The 17911-nt window shown below is 42.2% G+C and overlaps 1 protein-coding gene across 1 annotated transcript; it reads right to left on the reverse strand.

Moving 5' to 3' along the window:
• Positions 1-12229: 12229 nt before the first annotated feature.
• OTUD1 (OTU deubiquitinase 1) lies at positions 12230-14878 on the reverse strand. The gene has a single exon (XM_063150022.1). The coding sequence runs from the start codon at positions 14727-14729 to the stop codon at positions 13425-13427; it is 1305 nt and encodes a 434-aa protein (XP_063006092.1). The 5' UTR covers positions 14730-14878; the 3' UTR covers positions 12230-13424.
• Positions 14879-17911: the final 3033 nt, after the last annotated feature.

The following is a 17911-nucleotide window of genomic DNA, read 5'->3' on the forward strand; positions in this document are numbered from 1 at the left end:
TAAGAAGGTACTGAATTCCTCTGTCAAAAGCATCTGTTTGTAGTTACATATGTAACAAATGAACATGGTGTCTGTTTTCAAGATTGTGGACTTTTGTGGCATATTAACAAGGAAAATGGAAGGTAACAAAGTTTAGCCAAAAGCACTCTTAGCTCACAATGGCTGTTAGGATTGAGCTGCAGTTCTGCCTGACTAAACAACTTGTGAGGAGCTCCAAAGAGCAATGAAACACAAGACACATCACAAACAACCTAACTATTATTCTCATTACCATTATTGAGGTGTCTGATTCATTTATTTACAGGTTCAGCACAGTAAGGAACAGGAGTTCTGATCACTGGAGAAGTAAGCAGGAATTGTTATTGCAATGATATGCAGCCCTGTGTGTGACACTTATTTACAGGGGACCAATTTTTTCCCCAGGTTGAAATAGCACAGCAGCACACATTTCAATATATATCAGTACTGGTAGAACTAAAAGTCAAAGGTACACAGTGCAACTCACTTTTCCCTTTCTGTTTTTAAAGGTATTTGTGTTGAAGATTATGCACCTACTGTTTGAGAGAACAACATATCATGGTACTGCTGTTTTCCTGCAAAATTGTTTACCCAGTTACATGACATATAAAAGACTCAATCTCATCTGTCAGTGGAACCTAACATACTGAGGGGGTTTAATCTTGTGTTTTTCAGAGGCATTAAAAGAGATGCTACAATAAACAACATATAAGTTTAGGGACAAAAAGGTTTGTGAACATGTTTCTACCTCTAAAAATGTTTGTGAGATGGAATATTTCATACAGCAAAGTAAAACAAATTAGTGATATGAAATAGCCTGGGAGGAGGGAACTTATTTTGCAAATTACTATTAATCAAAGAGCTGGCACATTTTTCTGCCTTTGCCAAAGTACAAACAGCATTACTGGCCCTACCAGAACTGTATGGCAAGTCTCTGTCTCTTTGAAAGTTGAGAACTTCACTGAAACAAATGTGGGTTTAATGATAATTATATGAATTAGTGTTAATGTAAATTGAGTTAAAGACACCATTCTGTTCAAATGCAAGACATTGTTATGGTATTATGTTCATTAAGGCATTTTATTTGTTACAAATTTGAATATAATATACTTCTTTTGGCTTTTATTAAGTGTTTTCAGGATCAAGTTAGTAACTGGATCTATTCTGTATGTTTTGTCTTTAATCTGCAAAGATCCATGAGAAAATGCTGTATTTCTCTATTACTCAGTTGTTGAAAATGAATGCTATATTTTAGTAAAGAAATAGACAAATGCATAAATATCTATTCAAAAACAAATGCAAAGCAAGTTTGACAGAAAAGGGTTACAGCCTAAAGGAAAACAGCAAAAGGAACCTAACAGAACAAAAAACTAGAAACGCCAAATGTTTCATTTGCATCTATCATGAGTTAGCAATTTACAAGCACAGAAAAATAAGGGAAAATAAAGTGCATGTATTATATCTACCATGACTCACAGAACTCTATTGTACTTTCTGCTGTTTATAAAGCCTGTTAGCTGCAACTCATAGAATCATAAAATCATAGACTCATAGAATGATTAGGGTTGGAAGGAACCTTAAAGATCACCACCAAGGGCTGGGACACCTTCCACTAGACCAGATTTCTCAAAGACCCATCCAACCTGGCCTTCCAGGAATGGGGCACCCACAGCTTCTCTGGGCAACCTGTGCCAGTGTCTCACCACCCTCATAAGAATCAATTCCTAATATTTCACCTAAACCTACTCTCAGTTTCAAGCCATTGCCCTTGCCCTGCCACTACATGCCCTTGTGAAAAGTTCCTCTTCATCTTTCTTGTGGGCTTCCTTTAGGTACTGGGATGCAGCTATATAATCTCCCAGGAGACTTCTCCAGGCTGAAGAGCCCAGCTCAGCCTGTAGCTGAAGAGCTCTCAGCCTGCCCTCATGTGGGAGCTATTCCAGCTCTCTGATGACCTTTGTCACCCTTTTCCAGATTCATTCCTGGAGGCCCACATCCCCATGCTGGGGAGCCCAGAGCTGGAGGCAGTACCTGAGATGAGGTCTCATGAGAGCAGAGTAGAGGGGCAGAATCACCTCCCTCCACCTCCACCTGCTTCCCATCAGTCCTCCTGATGCAGCCCAGTGCAGGTTTGGCTCTCTGGGCTGGGAGTGCCCATGGCTGGCTCATGCCCAGCCTCTCATCCACCAGCACCCCCAAGCCCTTCCCAGGGCTGCTTTGTCCCATCTGTGTTTGTGCTTGGGATTGCTCCAACCCCGCTGCAGGACCTTGCATGTGGCCTTGTTGCACTTGATGAGGTTCTCACCTCATGTCAAACTAATTCTGTGAGAAAGTTGTTCCTTGCTTCTCTAAAATGCATTAACTGAGTAAGAGCATTGCCTGTCACAGCCATGAGCCACTGATGAAGCTGTGGATAAAGCTGTGATACTGCAGAAATCATAAATTACAGTTCCCAGTCAGGTTGAAAATTTTATAGGGTGCCATGTAAACTACAGAATTATTCAAGTGAAGAAGAATTTTCAGTGTAACACAGTTTTCAAAACCATAAAATAATATGCACCTCACAAAATGCCACATTTCCAAGGGGTGGAGAGGCATCATACATATCCTGTCAGACCTCATGTTTCCAGGGAGCAATAACTAAGACACAAGTAAGCTCACCAACTGCTCAGTTTACTCAGGTGTCACTCACCTCCCTTCAGATCAAGCTGCAGGCTCTGCACCATCAGGATATCTGGTGGGCTGATTTGTCAGCAGTGTCTACAGCTCTGATGTCTCTGGCAATGCTAGCTAAGCAGAACATGATGCTAAAATCACCTTTGTTACAGCTTTTGGCAGTTACCAGTGACTATGCAATGAACTGAAGCAATTTAGAAAGAGCAGGAATGGAAATAATAAAAAAGTCATCAGACCTTTTTGCTGCGGCCTAAGCTTCCTTGGCCCTGAATCAGAACAGAGCTGAGCTTGGCCAGGCCTGTGCAGAACCAGCCCTGCCCCAGCAGTTCCTCTGCTCTGCCTACTCCCTGCCTTCCACTACAGCCTTTCTGCCAACAGCACTGAGATTTGTAGTGCTATGAAGGTTTGTGGTTGCATTCAAACTCGTAAATTGTTTAACCTGCTCATGAGAACAAGAGGAAGACAACTTTGTTCCAAATGACTGCTAGATCCCATGTTTAATAAGGAATCTAGTTCCTATTAGGATATCACCAATAAAAACAAGGCTTGCTGTTAATAAGAAGTGTTGCTATGTCCCCTTGAAAACCAGCTGTCACTCTGTGACTCAGGCTTTAGATCCAGCATTACCAGGACACATGCTGTGAAAGGCCCTGGGAGTGATGGATGCTGCAAGGGAGAGGGAAGAGGGACTGGGATCAGACACCAGGGATAGGTTGGCAGAAGGACTGGGAGAAGGGGCTGAGAGGGTGTTGTGGTTTAGCACCAGCAGCAGCTGAGGACCACGCAGCCATTCGCTCACTCCCCCGCCAGCAGGATGTGGGAGAGAATCGGAAGAGTAGAAGTGAGAAAACTCGTGGGTTGATATAAAGACAGTTTTATAGGAAAAGCAGAAGCCCTACATGCAAGCAAAGCAAAACAGGGAATTAATTCACTGCTTCCCATGGGCAGGCAGGAGTTCAGCCATCTCCAGGAGAGCAGGGCCCTGTCACATGTAATGGTGACTTGGGAAAGCAAACACTGTAACTCCAAATGTCCATCCCTTCACCCTTCCTCCCCCCACTTTATTTACTGACTGTGATGTCCTGTAGTATGGGATTCTATAGTATCTCTGGTCACTTGGGGTCACCTGTCCCAGCTGGATCTCCTCCCAGCTTCCCAAGCACCCCCAGCCCCCTCCCTAGTGTGGCAGCACAAGGAGTACAAAAGACCTTGATGCTGTGTGAGCGCTGCTCTCCAATAACAAATATCTCTGTATTATCAACATTGTTTTCAGTACAAACCTAAAACACAGCCCCATATGAGTCACTCTGAAGAAAATTAACTCCATCCCAGCCAAAAGCAGCACAGACAGTTAAGAGCAAAGTTAGAGGTAATGCAGCAGGGGGAGGTGGGAATACAAAGTGGTGGGACAGTGACAGCCCTGCCTGGGACAATGGGGAGTGAAAGACACATTTTTGAATTAGCCAGAGCAAGAAAACAATTTTTGCATGTGCATTGGGGCTGCATTTTGACCTTTCAAGTTTACACATGATTTTTAGAACAGTTAAATTCCTCCTAAACCTTCGGGGGGTGAGGGTAACACCCAAAAAACGTCAATGCCCTAACAGAACCAAGTTTGCATGTTTCACAGAAATATGAGTGTGGAACATCCATTATTTCAAACCACCCTTCTGCACTCTGCAGTTGTAGTGTAGGTGGGAGGTGACAATACAGATCTTTGAGTCCCAAGAGCTGGCAAAGCAGGCAAGTCATATTAGCTTGGGGCTGGAAAGCAGATGTTATGTAATTCCCTCTCATCTCCACCAGAACTGCTGAGAACTGGTTTATGTTATTTACAACTGCTGTAACATTTTCCTGCTTGCAGTCACCATGGCTTCCTATTAAAAAGCAATTTGGTTATATATGGAAGTTTTATATGCAATATAGTATTTTTAACTCTCTCCCAGGGCTACATATTCCTCATACAATTATTGCAGCTTGATATTGCAAGACTGTTGCATGGCAGCTATGCACCAAGTAATACCTTCAAACCAAGTCCATAGAGTTAAATCCTTAAAAACTCACCTATGCTCCTAAGTGTTGACACTTGTCAGAGTGCCCAGGACCCTGTGCATGCACTGGGGAGAGAGCAAAACAACCCTGAGACTAAGGAACCTACTCACCTCCTTCAGAAACCTGCTCTTTACCTAACAAGCACCATTCCGTGGTGCTGCTGCTCCTGCTGAGCTCGATGGCATCTCTGCACAGCACTGTGCTCTGCACAGCAAAGGACTAGCACAGTAATTTCCTCTCTTCATCTCACTGGGCAGCATAGAAGGAAGAAAAATCAAAAATGGCATTTCAGACATGGTACAGGTGATGATTGACTTTCCATGCAGCTGTAGCTATTACATTCTCCCTTTCAAAGATTTTCTTTCAAGAATCTGAGGAAACAGACTCTGCATGTAATTCTTCATCTGCAATAACTAGAGGCAAGGGCTGATCTTTCAGGAAGGTGAGAGAGTTCAGGGTTTTGCTGGAATGAACTTGCCCAGCAGCACAGCAGCAAAGAGCTCAAATAAGCTCCATACTCAATTGTATTTCCCCTGAAGAAATTAAATCTGGAAATTTACAATAAAGTGCATAAGAACATGAAATGTCATATTTTTATAACCTCCTATTCACATATTTCCCATTCAGAATTCCCTTACTATTTATCAAAGTGAACCCAGCTATAATCACTTACTTTAAGAGCCTACAAAGGGGAAATTAATACTCATTTACAAACATACTTTTCACAGCTCTGTGCTTGAATTACACCACAATGGTTGTAAAACTGAAAACAACACATAAATCATGTTTTATCAAGTGAAAATTTCTACAATACGTTTTGGACTTGACTTCCAAGAAACAAGATCTCTGTTCATATGTAATCTCAAGGTAGGAAAAGGAAATATGAAAAAGCAAATAAATTTTTAAAGTAAGTTTAAATGACTTGGCACAGATTTGGGTTTGGTTTTGTTTTTTTTTTTTTTGTGAGAACTTCTGAGTGAACAGAGATAGAACTGATTCCATGTCCCAGTGGTGTACAATTTATTTTTCATTACACTCCACACTAGACAGGAGTGATGTAAGACACCAATGGGATATGATGGAGCACAGGATTCTCTACACAGAGACAGTACCTGCCTCTTGTCTGCCTCCTCTACCAATATCAAGTGACCCAAAGAGAAATGATACTGCTGCTGGCTGGCAAGAGCTTAATCCAGAGAGCCCTGAGATAAAGCTCAAAGGCTTGAGGAAGCACCAAAAGTCTTAGCAGAGATTAACTCAATCCCTTGACTGAAGCAGAGCATCAGCTATTACCTACTTGGGCTGCCAGGGTAGAGTCCCAGTTGGCAGAATGATTTCCTCTGGATGGTACAGCTGAGGCCACGGCCAAGGTTCATGTTATATAACCTGTGACAGTGGTTCCTTACAAGCACAGCCTACCCAGAGCAGCTTCCTTGGCTTTTTGGTTGTAAAAGTTCACATTTTTTTGGGATTTTGTTTGCCATTTTTGTCTGGGGACATTTTTAGGTTTTGTTTGTTTGAAATTGTCACAATCTCAGCATGACAATAAGGAGTTTTGAAGAGCATATGATACAGCATACTGTATCCCTACAGCCCCTTTTGCAATAACATATTTGGGGAATAAGTTATTGCAAACAGTTATTATTTCTCTGCAGATGCTTCTTTAATTTACCTAACAGATCCCAGTGTCATCATATTTATCCATTTTGGAATGTTTGTCTCTGGACAGAGCTAGAGAAGGAGAAGAATCTGATTACATAAATGCCATCAAATAACTGAATTTTTAATTGTTTGGTATAATTTCTAGCAATTTCAGGTGTTGCATAGCCTCTTGAGGGCCACTGCTGTAAAATATTAACTGAAAATGGAAATCTACCAGGAATCCCATTCACGTGAATGGTTCACATGAATTACCATGAGTATATCCAAAAGGACAGCTACCTAACTGGCAAAACATCCATAAATATTTACTTCCTGATGAGTATGATAACGTGCATGCAAAAAAATTTAAAAACTAAGAGCAAAATAACTAAATGGAGATTAAGTTTTCAGATACCTGCAAAGCTTGTGCTGCTATAATGCTGCTTCTCATCCAAGTCCCAGTGGGACTGCAGCTTTGCTGAGCCAAATACAGTATATAACAGAAAGTTTTTTTGCCAACTGTTTATTCACCACTTTTATCGGTATTAATCTGAAGTAAAAAACTTATTCTACATATGTTCAACTTACTAGTTCAGGGAGAACAAAGGCCACCTGCACAAACATTCCTAACTTAAAGCCAAAGCCTTTCACTGGTTATTAGAATGGTGGGAGATAAATGGGGGAAAAGAACATATACTTCTAAAAGCAAAGCATTATTTTCTTTCTAATCTAGCAGTATTAGTCTCTCGTGTAGCAAAGAGATCCTGAATGTTACAAAAATGCAACTTGTTGTGAGATAACATTATTACTTAATTAAGAAATAATAAATTCAAGTGCATTAATGGTTTTACATCAACAGTCACAATGCTGATCTATAAGCTGACATAACCATCTTTCACAGCAAAACAAGTCCTTTCAGAACCACTTCATTTTGGGCACCACCTTTCCCTTTATTATATATAAACAGCAAAACAGCTGTCAACTCCTAAACTCACTCAAATGTCCTATTTAATTAGGTTTTGGTTTGCAGCATAACCACTTTCTAAGGTTAATCCTGAATAGGCATTATGATTTATAATCAACAAAAACAGTCATAAAAAGAAATTTTAAAACTGCAGATAGAGTTTGTAGAAGTAATAGGAATTGTGTTAGTAATTACTGAGACAATAAATTTATCACTGCTCCTACCTTAAACCACAAAAGGCAAGATCAGACCCTGTGAGTAATCTAGTCCAGTGGAGCTGAAGTTTATCAGGAAAGCAAACAAATCATATAAACACGTTAGTTAACTGCTTAATTGCTTGGTCATATCTCAATCTTTAAGTCATATGGAAGACAGGCAATTTAGATATAAAACATACTAGTTTTGTTTATTTACAAAGGGAGTACATTTTGACCATGGGCTCTCCCTAAAAAATATCAAAAGAAGCTCAGCTGGAGTTCCAATGACCATGTTATTTCTAAAAGCAGACTTCTAAACTTGAGTACAGCACCAGCAATGGGAAGAAATATTGCACTTAGTGATACTGGGTTAAATTGACAGACTTTGCCAAATTCCAAATCACACCCAGAGATCTGAAATCATTACTTTCTTGCCCAGATATGCTGTTTAGTTAAACAGCTGAAAAACAATTTTTTACAGACAGCAAAAATAGAAGTTTTGTGCAGGAAAAATGCTGGATCCTTGTACCTGTGAAAATAATATGGTTTTGCTAATGTAATTATGGATTACTTTAAAAAAATAGGTATTTCAGCATACTTCAGCATTTGACTCTCAAAAATCTGTTAACATACTTTATGTGATTTTTAAAATTACATTGACCTTTGCAAACTATTTTGATGGTCAACCATGCTTTAAGTCTTTGATATTTAGTAATAGAAGTTCTCAGGCAAGAAAAGCACCATGTCTTTGCCTGTGAAATCCCTCCCATTTTTTAGTGAGTGTTGCATCCCGTCCTCCATCTGCAGCCCCAAAAGCTGGGCAGTGCAGGAGCTCCATAACGAGACCCCAGGGAGCAGCAGCAATGATCCTGAAGCTGCCACCAGACCAAGGGCACAGCAGGATCTGCCTGCTGGGGATGTAGGTGGAGAGGGGACATGAAAGGGTAGAAGGCAGCCTGGGCTCCTCCACAGCCAGATCCAACTCCAACCTTCCTCCTACAATTGCCTTCTTCCCTGCAGATGCCACTCTGTGCTCAGCTCAACTGTGCTCCGGTGCTGAAGGTTCAAACACTATTAAACAACAATGCCTTGTAAGAATTCAATAGTTTGTTTCCTACAACTTGCAGTAAAACTTCTATGAAATAAAATACTTCTATGAAATAAAATAAGGATTAAAAGCATAATGGTTTAAAAACACACACTAAAAATTAAGGAAATGCCATTTTTTAAGACCACACAAAAAAGATGAGTTCATCCCTGTGTACATAACTCATGCTGTTACAATTGCACACTCACCTTTTCTCCAGAGCAGCTTGATCTTACTCAGTAATTAGGACAAATTTATGAGAAGATGGAGTAATAACCACTCATGCCACAGAACCCTGGAACGTGACACTGGTTTATTTCCATTGATTTGTAGTCTGAATATTGTGTATGGGTTTCCTTGTATGAACAGATTTTAAATACTACCTCCAGAAAAAAATGGCTGAAGAACAACATTGCTGTATCTTTTTATCAATTAGTAGTATAAACTTGTTATAAAAAAGATTATAAATTAAAACTGAACAGGAAATATGAAAGCCACTTTTCTTTTTCAACGGAAACACACATGTACATGTTACAAATTAGCCTGTATGTTAGTAAAAATTCAAAGTTTAAATTTTTTGCTTCTTTTAAAAGTTCTGATGACTACACAATTGCATTTGGCAGAGCTGATTCTTTTTAAACAGTTACTATCTCACTGTATGCTGTGTATTTTCACACAGCCATGCAATTCTGGAATGGGACAATCTTTTTAACAATGAGGCTCAGGAATTTTTTTCATTTCACACCATTTTGCACCAACATCCTACGAACACTTTTCACTGCATATCAATAAACTGTTGAATAAATATAAAAGAGTATAAGCAAATCATAAGCAAAAAACAGTTATTGCCAGGTACTTGTCTCTGTTGTGAGGTACTTATCATCATTTTCTGCTTGGATTCAGAAGCTATGCATGAGCACACTGATAAATCACTAAAACAAAATTGAAATTTTATCCTCAAAAATCCTACCAACTAATCCTGACATCATAAAAGCAAAAGCAGACAGTAGAAATATTTGTATTCAGGTGATTTTGTACCTATATAAGAAGTACTGAAACACACCTTTATTTACAAGTTGAGTTAATGTAAAAGATCTATCTTGCACACATGTCAGGTATCTGCCATACAACAGGACAGATAAACCACAGTAGTTGGCATTAGACAACTTCTATTTCCTAAGAAAGTTACTAAGCACAAAGTGTCATCCACTAAACTTTCTGAAGAGCAAGCCCTTGGCTGAAATGGAAAACAGTGATACATAAATTTCCCTTTCCTACCTGCCCATCACCCTTATTTTTAGATTCCTTCATTGCAAACCAATGCAGTTCTTGCAAACCTTGCTTCATGTAACAAAGTCTGTTCAACACACATGACAATTTTAACATATCCCTTGCACATTTAGTGACAGAATGTCATGGTCTTGGCAACCTAAGGAACTCCTGAAATGCAGCACCCAACATGTCAACTAATTCACAACTGTGTTATAAAATTCAAGCAAAGATGGCATCACAAAGCTTATGCTCCCACCAACTGAAGTTCACAGTAGCTTGGTTTAGAATTAAAGCATTTTCTACTGATATATAGAACTGTACAAGTAGCATACTGAAAATCAAGCTCTTTTTCTGACTTATTGTCAATAACAAAAAGTCTGTTGACCAAAGTCCCCAGACAGGTCTAAGAATTAGTTGGATTATGTAAGTGATTAGCCAAGGTTAAAATAATTGGGCACTGAAATTATGATCCAGGACAATGTCTGTCCTTCCCTTGTTACTGGAATTGTTGAAAAGAGGACAGTAAAGGAAAACTTGCATCTACCTCTGCTTTTGCTGGGGGCAAGAATAGTGTTACAAGCAGTTTTGTAAAGCTCTGTCCACATCAGGATCACTGCTTCCATAAAATTTGTCCACAAAACTGCCTCTACTCCTGTTCAAACAAGACACCACTAGCTCGCATCTGAACATAGTGTCTCAGCTGAACTTTAAACACTACAGCTATTAAAAAAAACCAACACTTTACATATTTTCAAAACATCTGAAATGCCATTTTTGTAGTTTCCTTTTAGACAGAGTACATAATGCAAGCTGCAAAAACAAGTGCCTTGCTACACGCTTCAGCAATACACCCTCCATGTCTTTGCAAACTAGTTCAACAAGTAACCTAGTTTTTTCAAATTCCTTAAAGCTATCTGCATGCCCCTGTGACTCATGCAGTAGATAAATTGCTGAGGAACTCTGTGGGAACTCATCCCAGGGTTGGTTTTTAACACTGCTTTGTTTATTTGTGATATTTTAGTATCATTTTTATCACACAGAGTGAACACTATGCTGTATCAATCCTTTAATGCTTAGCTTACTGAGCATTTCTAAGGTTTGTGTTGCAAAACACAAACAAAATTTGTGATCACAATTCATGATACAGCCAAAAATAGTAAATTTTAGAAGACTTAAAATAAATGTGTTTGGGACTTTTTAAAGTTTAGGATAGTCACAACTTTGAATGAATTAATCACATCCAAACCAAAGCCTAAGCAGCCTCGATAAAATGTTTTTCATCAGTCAACACATCACTGATATCTAGTGATGCTGTATTAATACCTTCACTTTTAAAGTCATGTGAGTAGCCATTTTTCCCATAAACTACTTCTGCTCCTTATGAACACATCCATGACTGCATCTTTGCTGTGCTCTCACCTCAAAACTCAGCTTTCCAAAGATTCATGGGTTAAGCAGTAGTAGACTAGAAACCCGGGGGTTTTCCACCACTGTTTGCATTCTAAAGAAAAAGGGCAAATGGGTGTAAAGAGAACAGGAAAAATATTCTATTTGCCAATATTTTGAAAATAACATAATATTTAAATCTACTCTTTGTACCTCATAAACCAGTAACAAATATATACATCAGTCCTGCAGCTCCATCACGTGTGCTCAACTAAGACTGATGCATTTCAGCTGTTTAGTTACTTTTTAATTGTAACTTTAACCCAGAACCCTTCTGTTAAGGATGAAGCCTTTTACTATTTTGAGATCAGGGACAGATTTGTAAACACATTTTAACAACTTGCAAGGCATTTCCATCTTGTGAGGGGAGTAGAAAGCTGCATCTCCCTATGACATTACTTATATTTGAGTGACAAGAGGGTGCCAAGGCATCACTACTGGCAGGACAAATCTCAAGCAAGTTTGGGGCTAACTGCAGGATGCAGGTTCCCCAAGAGCAATGTCCAAGCCCAAGTGTGCACAGTCCAGCAGAGAGCTGGCTCTCCACCAACCCTGGTGTCACCAGCTCATTAACTATGCTTGAGAACTGCTCCTCTAAGGCATGTTAATATAGAAAATTGTTTCTCACTAGCAAACAGATATACTAAGATCTCCTGCAGTGAGAAAATAATTACAGATATTCAATTGTCTTTAAATGCTTGCATTTCTTTCACATATTTACAGACACCAGAATTATCAGTGGTTCACATCTATAAAGTACCATGCCCCTTCTTCCCACCTCTTAATAGGTAGGGAAGCCAAATAAAAGGTCCCGTGAACCCACCCACAATTCTTCCCCACACCAGGAATGCACAGCATAGAAAAGAAGAGCACAAGTAAAATTATATTCTTTATTCATTCCATTTTAGCTGTGAATATTCCTATTATACAAATACAGTATAAATTCCAAAATCACAATATATTACAAAATAAAAAAGTACAAACTGCATTACTTAATAAATATATCTAACAAGTTAATCAGAAAGTAGAAGAGACAGAATCCAGATTGGAGACATTTAAATGTTTGACCCAGCAAACCATACAAACCTCAATTTAACTATATTTTTCTTTTAAACCATAAACCATTCCTGATTTCTTGATTAGAAAATAAAGTCACGTGAATAAAATGTTGTGATCAGATAACGACTTGTTGGTGAAACACCAGTGCCAAAAAAGAAGCAGGGCTTATACGAAAGACACCATAACCCCAGAAACAAGAACACAAACACCGAGGTGCAGCCAAGGCAATTACTGCCAAAGCAGGAGACTATTATCTAGTCACAACATTCTATTGCAAGTTAATGTTCTGTTATTATAGATAAATAATATAAATGGAGCAGAGAGTGAGCCAACCAGGCAACAGGAGGCCAGTTTACTCAAAACAGTAATTAAAAACAGAAGAGTCAATTGCTCCCTGCTCTGTTCACGTGTAGCTGCATTCCAACTGGCTCAAAGGACCTGTTCTGTGCTCCAGGCAGAGAAAGCAACTGTTCCTAAAAGCAGTCCGTTCTCACTTTGCCACACTTTTACAAAAGCCATTATTTTAATTTTGCAAGAAAATACCCACAATACTTTCATCAACTAGGGGGGTCAGTTTGACATCAACTTCATTTGGTAAAAATATAAGGTTTATGGGTAAAAAACACAGCAAAAAATAGCTGTTACATCATAAGCCTTATTTACAAAAACTGTTTACAAACGTTTTTGGCTGTACAGCTGAAAGCCAGATACTAATGTAAGATGTAGAAGATGGAGGTAACAGTTTAAAAATAGTGTGCAAAAAATACATTCTTATAGAAAATAGACAGTGAGGAGGGGAGACACAAACATACACAGAGAAAATCTGCTTGCAAAGAACCCGAGGCTAAGTTTTTACAACAGAATATTACAACTACGTCTGTATTTATCCCCCGCAACCTACAGTCTTTCTCCGTCGGGGGTGCTGCTGCTTCATTAAGGATTAAGGCATCACCATCACAGCCAGCACACCTCTCTGTCAGTCCCTGCAGCCAAGCTCCCGGCCCGGGCGCCCTCACGAGCAGGCATTCTGCTCTATGTACATCTTGGACAAGGACACCGCCATGGACTTGGCCAGCTCCTCATCCCGCCTGCGCTGTACCTGAGTCTGTCTGCACCACGCCTCGTACTCTGGGTTGGGGCACACGCGGTCCAGCACAGCATCGTAGTGCCCATTGCTAAGCCAGCTCAGCCAGATACTGGGCCGTGTCGGGTCCTCGGGCCCCAGGTAGTGAACCATGGTGGAAACGGTGGGGCTCTCGGGCCGGCCGCCCGTGGTCAGGTGGATGTTCACGTTCAGCATCTGTCCCATGGCCAGCAGCTCCGGGTAGCCGGCCCAGGCCCCGTCCTGGGCGGCACCGATGAGGAACTCTCCCACGTCGCCCTCGATGATGGGGTTGAAGTGGTCCAGGTGGTCGGCGATGTAGTGCACGGTCTGCTCGCGGAGCTCGCCGTGCAGCCGCTGGTCCCCGTACACCGCCTTGCAGACGGCGCGGTACAGGCAGTTCCCGTCGGGGATGATGTGGAAGCGGAACCGGCCCTTCTGCCGCAGGTACTTGTCCTGCTTCTCCACCTCGGCCAGGTACAGCGCCAGCTTCTCGCTGCGCTCCGTTCTGCCGCCGGGCCCCCGCCGCACGTCGGGCCCCGCCGCCGTCTCCTCCTCCTCGCCGTGCGCGGCGGGGCCGCCGGGCTGCGCGGGGCCCCCGCTCCGCTCCGCGGGGCCGCAGCCGGGGACCAGCCCGGGCTGGGCTCCGGCGGCCGCCGCCTGCAGCGCCTGGCAGTGCTCGCTGAGCCGCAGGCTGCGGTTGCTGGGCTCCTCGGCGGCGGCCTCGCCGTCGCCCCCGGCCTGCCGCACGCTCTCCAGGATGCCCTCCAGCCAGGCGCGGCTGCGCGGCGAGCCCGGCACCAGCTCTCCGGCGGCTTCGGCGCGCTGCACGATGCGGATGGGCACGATGCGCTCCAGCGGCCGCCGGCGGCTGACGGTGACCTGCGCGCAGGAGCTGAACTGCGGGCCGCCCGCCGGCCGCCCGGCCGGGCCCGCCGCGGGGCCGCTCGGCATCACCTCCAGGCAGGACGAGAAGGCGGGCATGGCGGCGGCGCTGCTGCTGCTGCTGCCCCCCGCGGGAACGAAGCTTTCCTTGCCGGAGCTCTCGGCGGCCGCGTTCGGGCCCGCGGCGTCGGCGGCGCTCGGTGCCTCCGCGGCGGAGGGTCCCGGCGACAAGGAGACCTTGAAGACGGCGGCGGAGCTCGGCGAGGCCGCGGCGGCTGCTGCGGTGGCGGCCGCCGGGTAGTGGGTGATCACGGAGCTGTAGAGCTGCATCCTCGGCTCCCCGCGGGCGGCGCTTTATAGGCGGCGCCGCCGTCGGAGCTGGGGCGGGGAGCGGCAGAGGGGGCCGCGCTGGGGCTGCCGAGGAGGATGAACCGCCCGGGTAAAAATAAACAAGGGCATCACCGCCCGCCCCGCCCCGGCCGGGCCCCGCGGCCGCAGCAATTCCGACTGCGCCACCGGGCCGGCCCCCCCGCGGCTCCGGCCCTTCTGGAAGCTGCGGGAGCGCGGGAGGGGGGCGGGGCTGCCCGGGACGTCAGCGAGCGCCGCCCCTGCCCGGCCTGCGTGCGCTCGGTGCCACGGGCACGGTCCCCAGCGGCAGCCCGGGCACCGATAGTATTCATTATGTACACTCGGTTTGGACAGTCCCAGGCGAGAGATGCTGTTTGTCCACCTGCAGTCCCACTCCGGGAAATGCAGAGCATGCATACACAGGTGTGTGAGATAAACCAGCACATATTAACAGGAGACACGCAGGTGAAATACGGGTCTCATCAAGATCATTGATAATTGGTTTATTAGTGCCGGTAGCACTTTAAAATTAAGCCATGTCTTCTAGCCTTAGCTGCAGTATAAACAAAGTCATAAAGCCTTTTTCCAAGGATGATGAGATCTGTACACTCTTTGTTTTGACTGTGTTCTGACAGGCACGCTGACCAAGAAACACCAGTTTGCACTATGATCAAATGGTAATACAGTCAGAGCTAGCAAAATGGGAAAAAAAGGTATTGACATATGGAAGTTCAAAGTGATACTCAAAAACAGTTCTGGATTCCAGCCCACAGCCTCAAGTATCTTCAGGCAAGTGTTAGTAATCCAAGCAGATTGTAGAACTTTAAAAGCAAACAGAAAAACAAACAAACAGAAAACCCTTTATTTGGATATTCTGAAAAGTTTCTTTTCCTCATTCCATTTACATTAATTAAAAAGAATAAGAGGATCAGCTGCAATATACTGCAATGTCCAAAATAATTTTCTTTGGAGTCTTGGTTGTGTTTTGTATCAATGTTTAGGGATATACCTCCTATTTTCAGTCTCTGCAGTTAATTCCAGGGCTACCAGTAACACAATATGGAATTTCATTCTCTTTACATGGAAAACATATTAGAACTCGCTCAGCTAAATTGCATGTTGGAGAAAAAATGCTCAATTCCTTCATACAAAGTAAAGTGGATATTTACAGGAAAAGTTTCAACATACATCTTTTTTTATTCTGGATATAACACAGCAGTTTATTGCATGCAATATTGGGGGGCTTTTAATAAAAATTTACAGACTAAATACATATCCAAAAATTTTGCCTTCGAAGATGAAATGTAAGAAGTATATGAGATATGAATCAAAGTCCAAATGTCCTCAGTTACCTGACAGAGCCAGCCAGAAAGTTGATATCTTTAGAACAAATGGTGATGGGCCTTATCCAGGAGCATTTCTGGCAGCCTGTTAGAGTGGGATAAGATATTACAACTGCTCTGAAATTACAGAGTGACTCTTGTATTTCAGAATGTTCAGAACTTTGTTTTAAATATAGTTTGTGAGCCCAGTCAGTGAGTCTTTATTTCTGGACTAATCATTACTTAGAGAGGCACATATATTGACCAAATAGCAGTAAATTGAAATCCTTCCTCCTTGAAATGGAGGCTTGGAGCAAAGGAAAGATTCTCATCTAGTTTTATTTCTTAGTCAGAACTTGACAATGTCTATTTCCAAGTTAACATGTATATGTTTATATATATAATGATACGAGAATTAATGTAAAACTACTGGAAATTGCCCCTTCCAAGTGGGTTAAAAATATACCAGTTGTTCTTCATTGTGTGTTTGGTCATTTATAAAAATATATAATGTATATTACTTAATGCTCATCATTTAATGCTTTTGCTACTTTTTTTGTTTTCCAGAAAAGCTATCTGTAGTTTGGTTTAATGAATGTTCTGTCTGGTAGTAAATGTCAGAGCTGAGTACAGGATGGTGGTTTAAAGTCTTCAATAGTCTGGTAACAGAGAGAGGGGAGGGAGAGGCAGCTCTTTCTCTTAGAGAACAGTAAATGGATGCAGCAGAATAAGAGCACTTCTGGCAGGAGCAAGGGCTGCATTTTGAATGCTCAGTACTGCAAATTTCTTTCTTCTAGGATATTATAGAAACTCCTGCTAATGACTGTTCTGCCTCTCCAAAACCATAGGTTATTTGGAACAGTGGTACATTAATGGATGGGCAGCTGTTTAATTCTGATTGTTGGTTACAATGAGGCATGACTGGAAGTTTGTGGTGCTTCATTTGAGGAGAGAAATAGATTTTTTTGTATGCCCAAATTACCCTTGTATTCTGATGCTCTAATGTAGCATATTCTGGATAAGAAAACTTGTTTATCTGAACAGAAATCCAAGGAATATCCTGAAACACATGCTAAATATGCCAGCAGGTTTTTATAATGGTAGCAGATAGATTGTTCTATTTTTCACTTTTTGCTTATAAGCAGATATAATGTCTTTCCTAAATGTTCAGTTAAAATGCACATAATAAGCTTACTAATAACATTAAAATACAATCAAGAACTGTTGCTAGGAAACTGAGAGACAAAACAAACATTGTAACCACTGTCTTGATGTTAATAGTATACTACTTTTGATGTCTTTATTATGTCCTGTGTGAAGTAAATGGAAAGAGAAGCTCACCTTGGTGTTTTACCTGTGTTGTTATTAAGTCCTGACAATGTAATGCAACAGCATTTTTCATAAGTGAGCAGCCAGAGTTAGTCACACGTACTTGGCCTGAGGGGAATCCAGTCTTTTGGATGACCAGTGACAAAAATCCCATTGAGCCTCTGCCGCACAAGCATCTCCTGGTTGGCCTTCAACTCTCAAACTAGGAGTTACCAGGAATCAGCACTTCCTAGAGGTCATTTTCTTAGATATCTGACAGGTTTTAACAATAACATCCTAAACCATGGTCTACACCAGGGAGGAATCATAGAATGGCCTGAATTGGAAGGAATCTCAAAGATCATCTCGCTCCTGGTCACCTTCTGCTAGACCAGGCTGTTAAAACTCCATCCAACCTGGCCTTGAACACTTCCATGGAGGGACATCCACCACCACCAGGTACAGGACCTGGAATGATCAGGTGCTGTGAGTACAATTCTGGCGAAATAGAAATTTCAAAGAAATATTTGAATG

The sequence above is a fragment of the Melospiza melodia genome, chromosome 1 (genome assembly GCF_035770615.1).
Source record: "Melospiza melodia melodia isolate bMelMel2 chromosome 1, bMelMel2.pri, whole genome shotgun sequence".
In the NCBI taxonomy this organism is placed as follows: Eukaryota; Metazoa; Chordata; class Aves; order Passeriformes; family Passerellidae; genus Melospiza; species Melospiza melodia.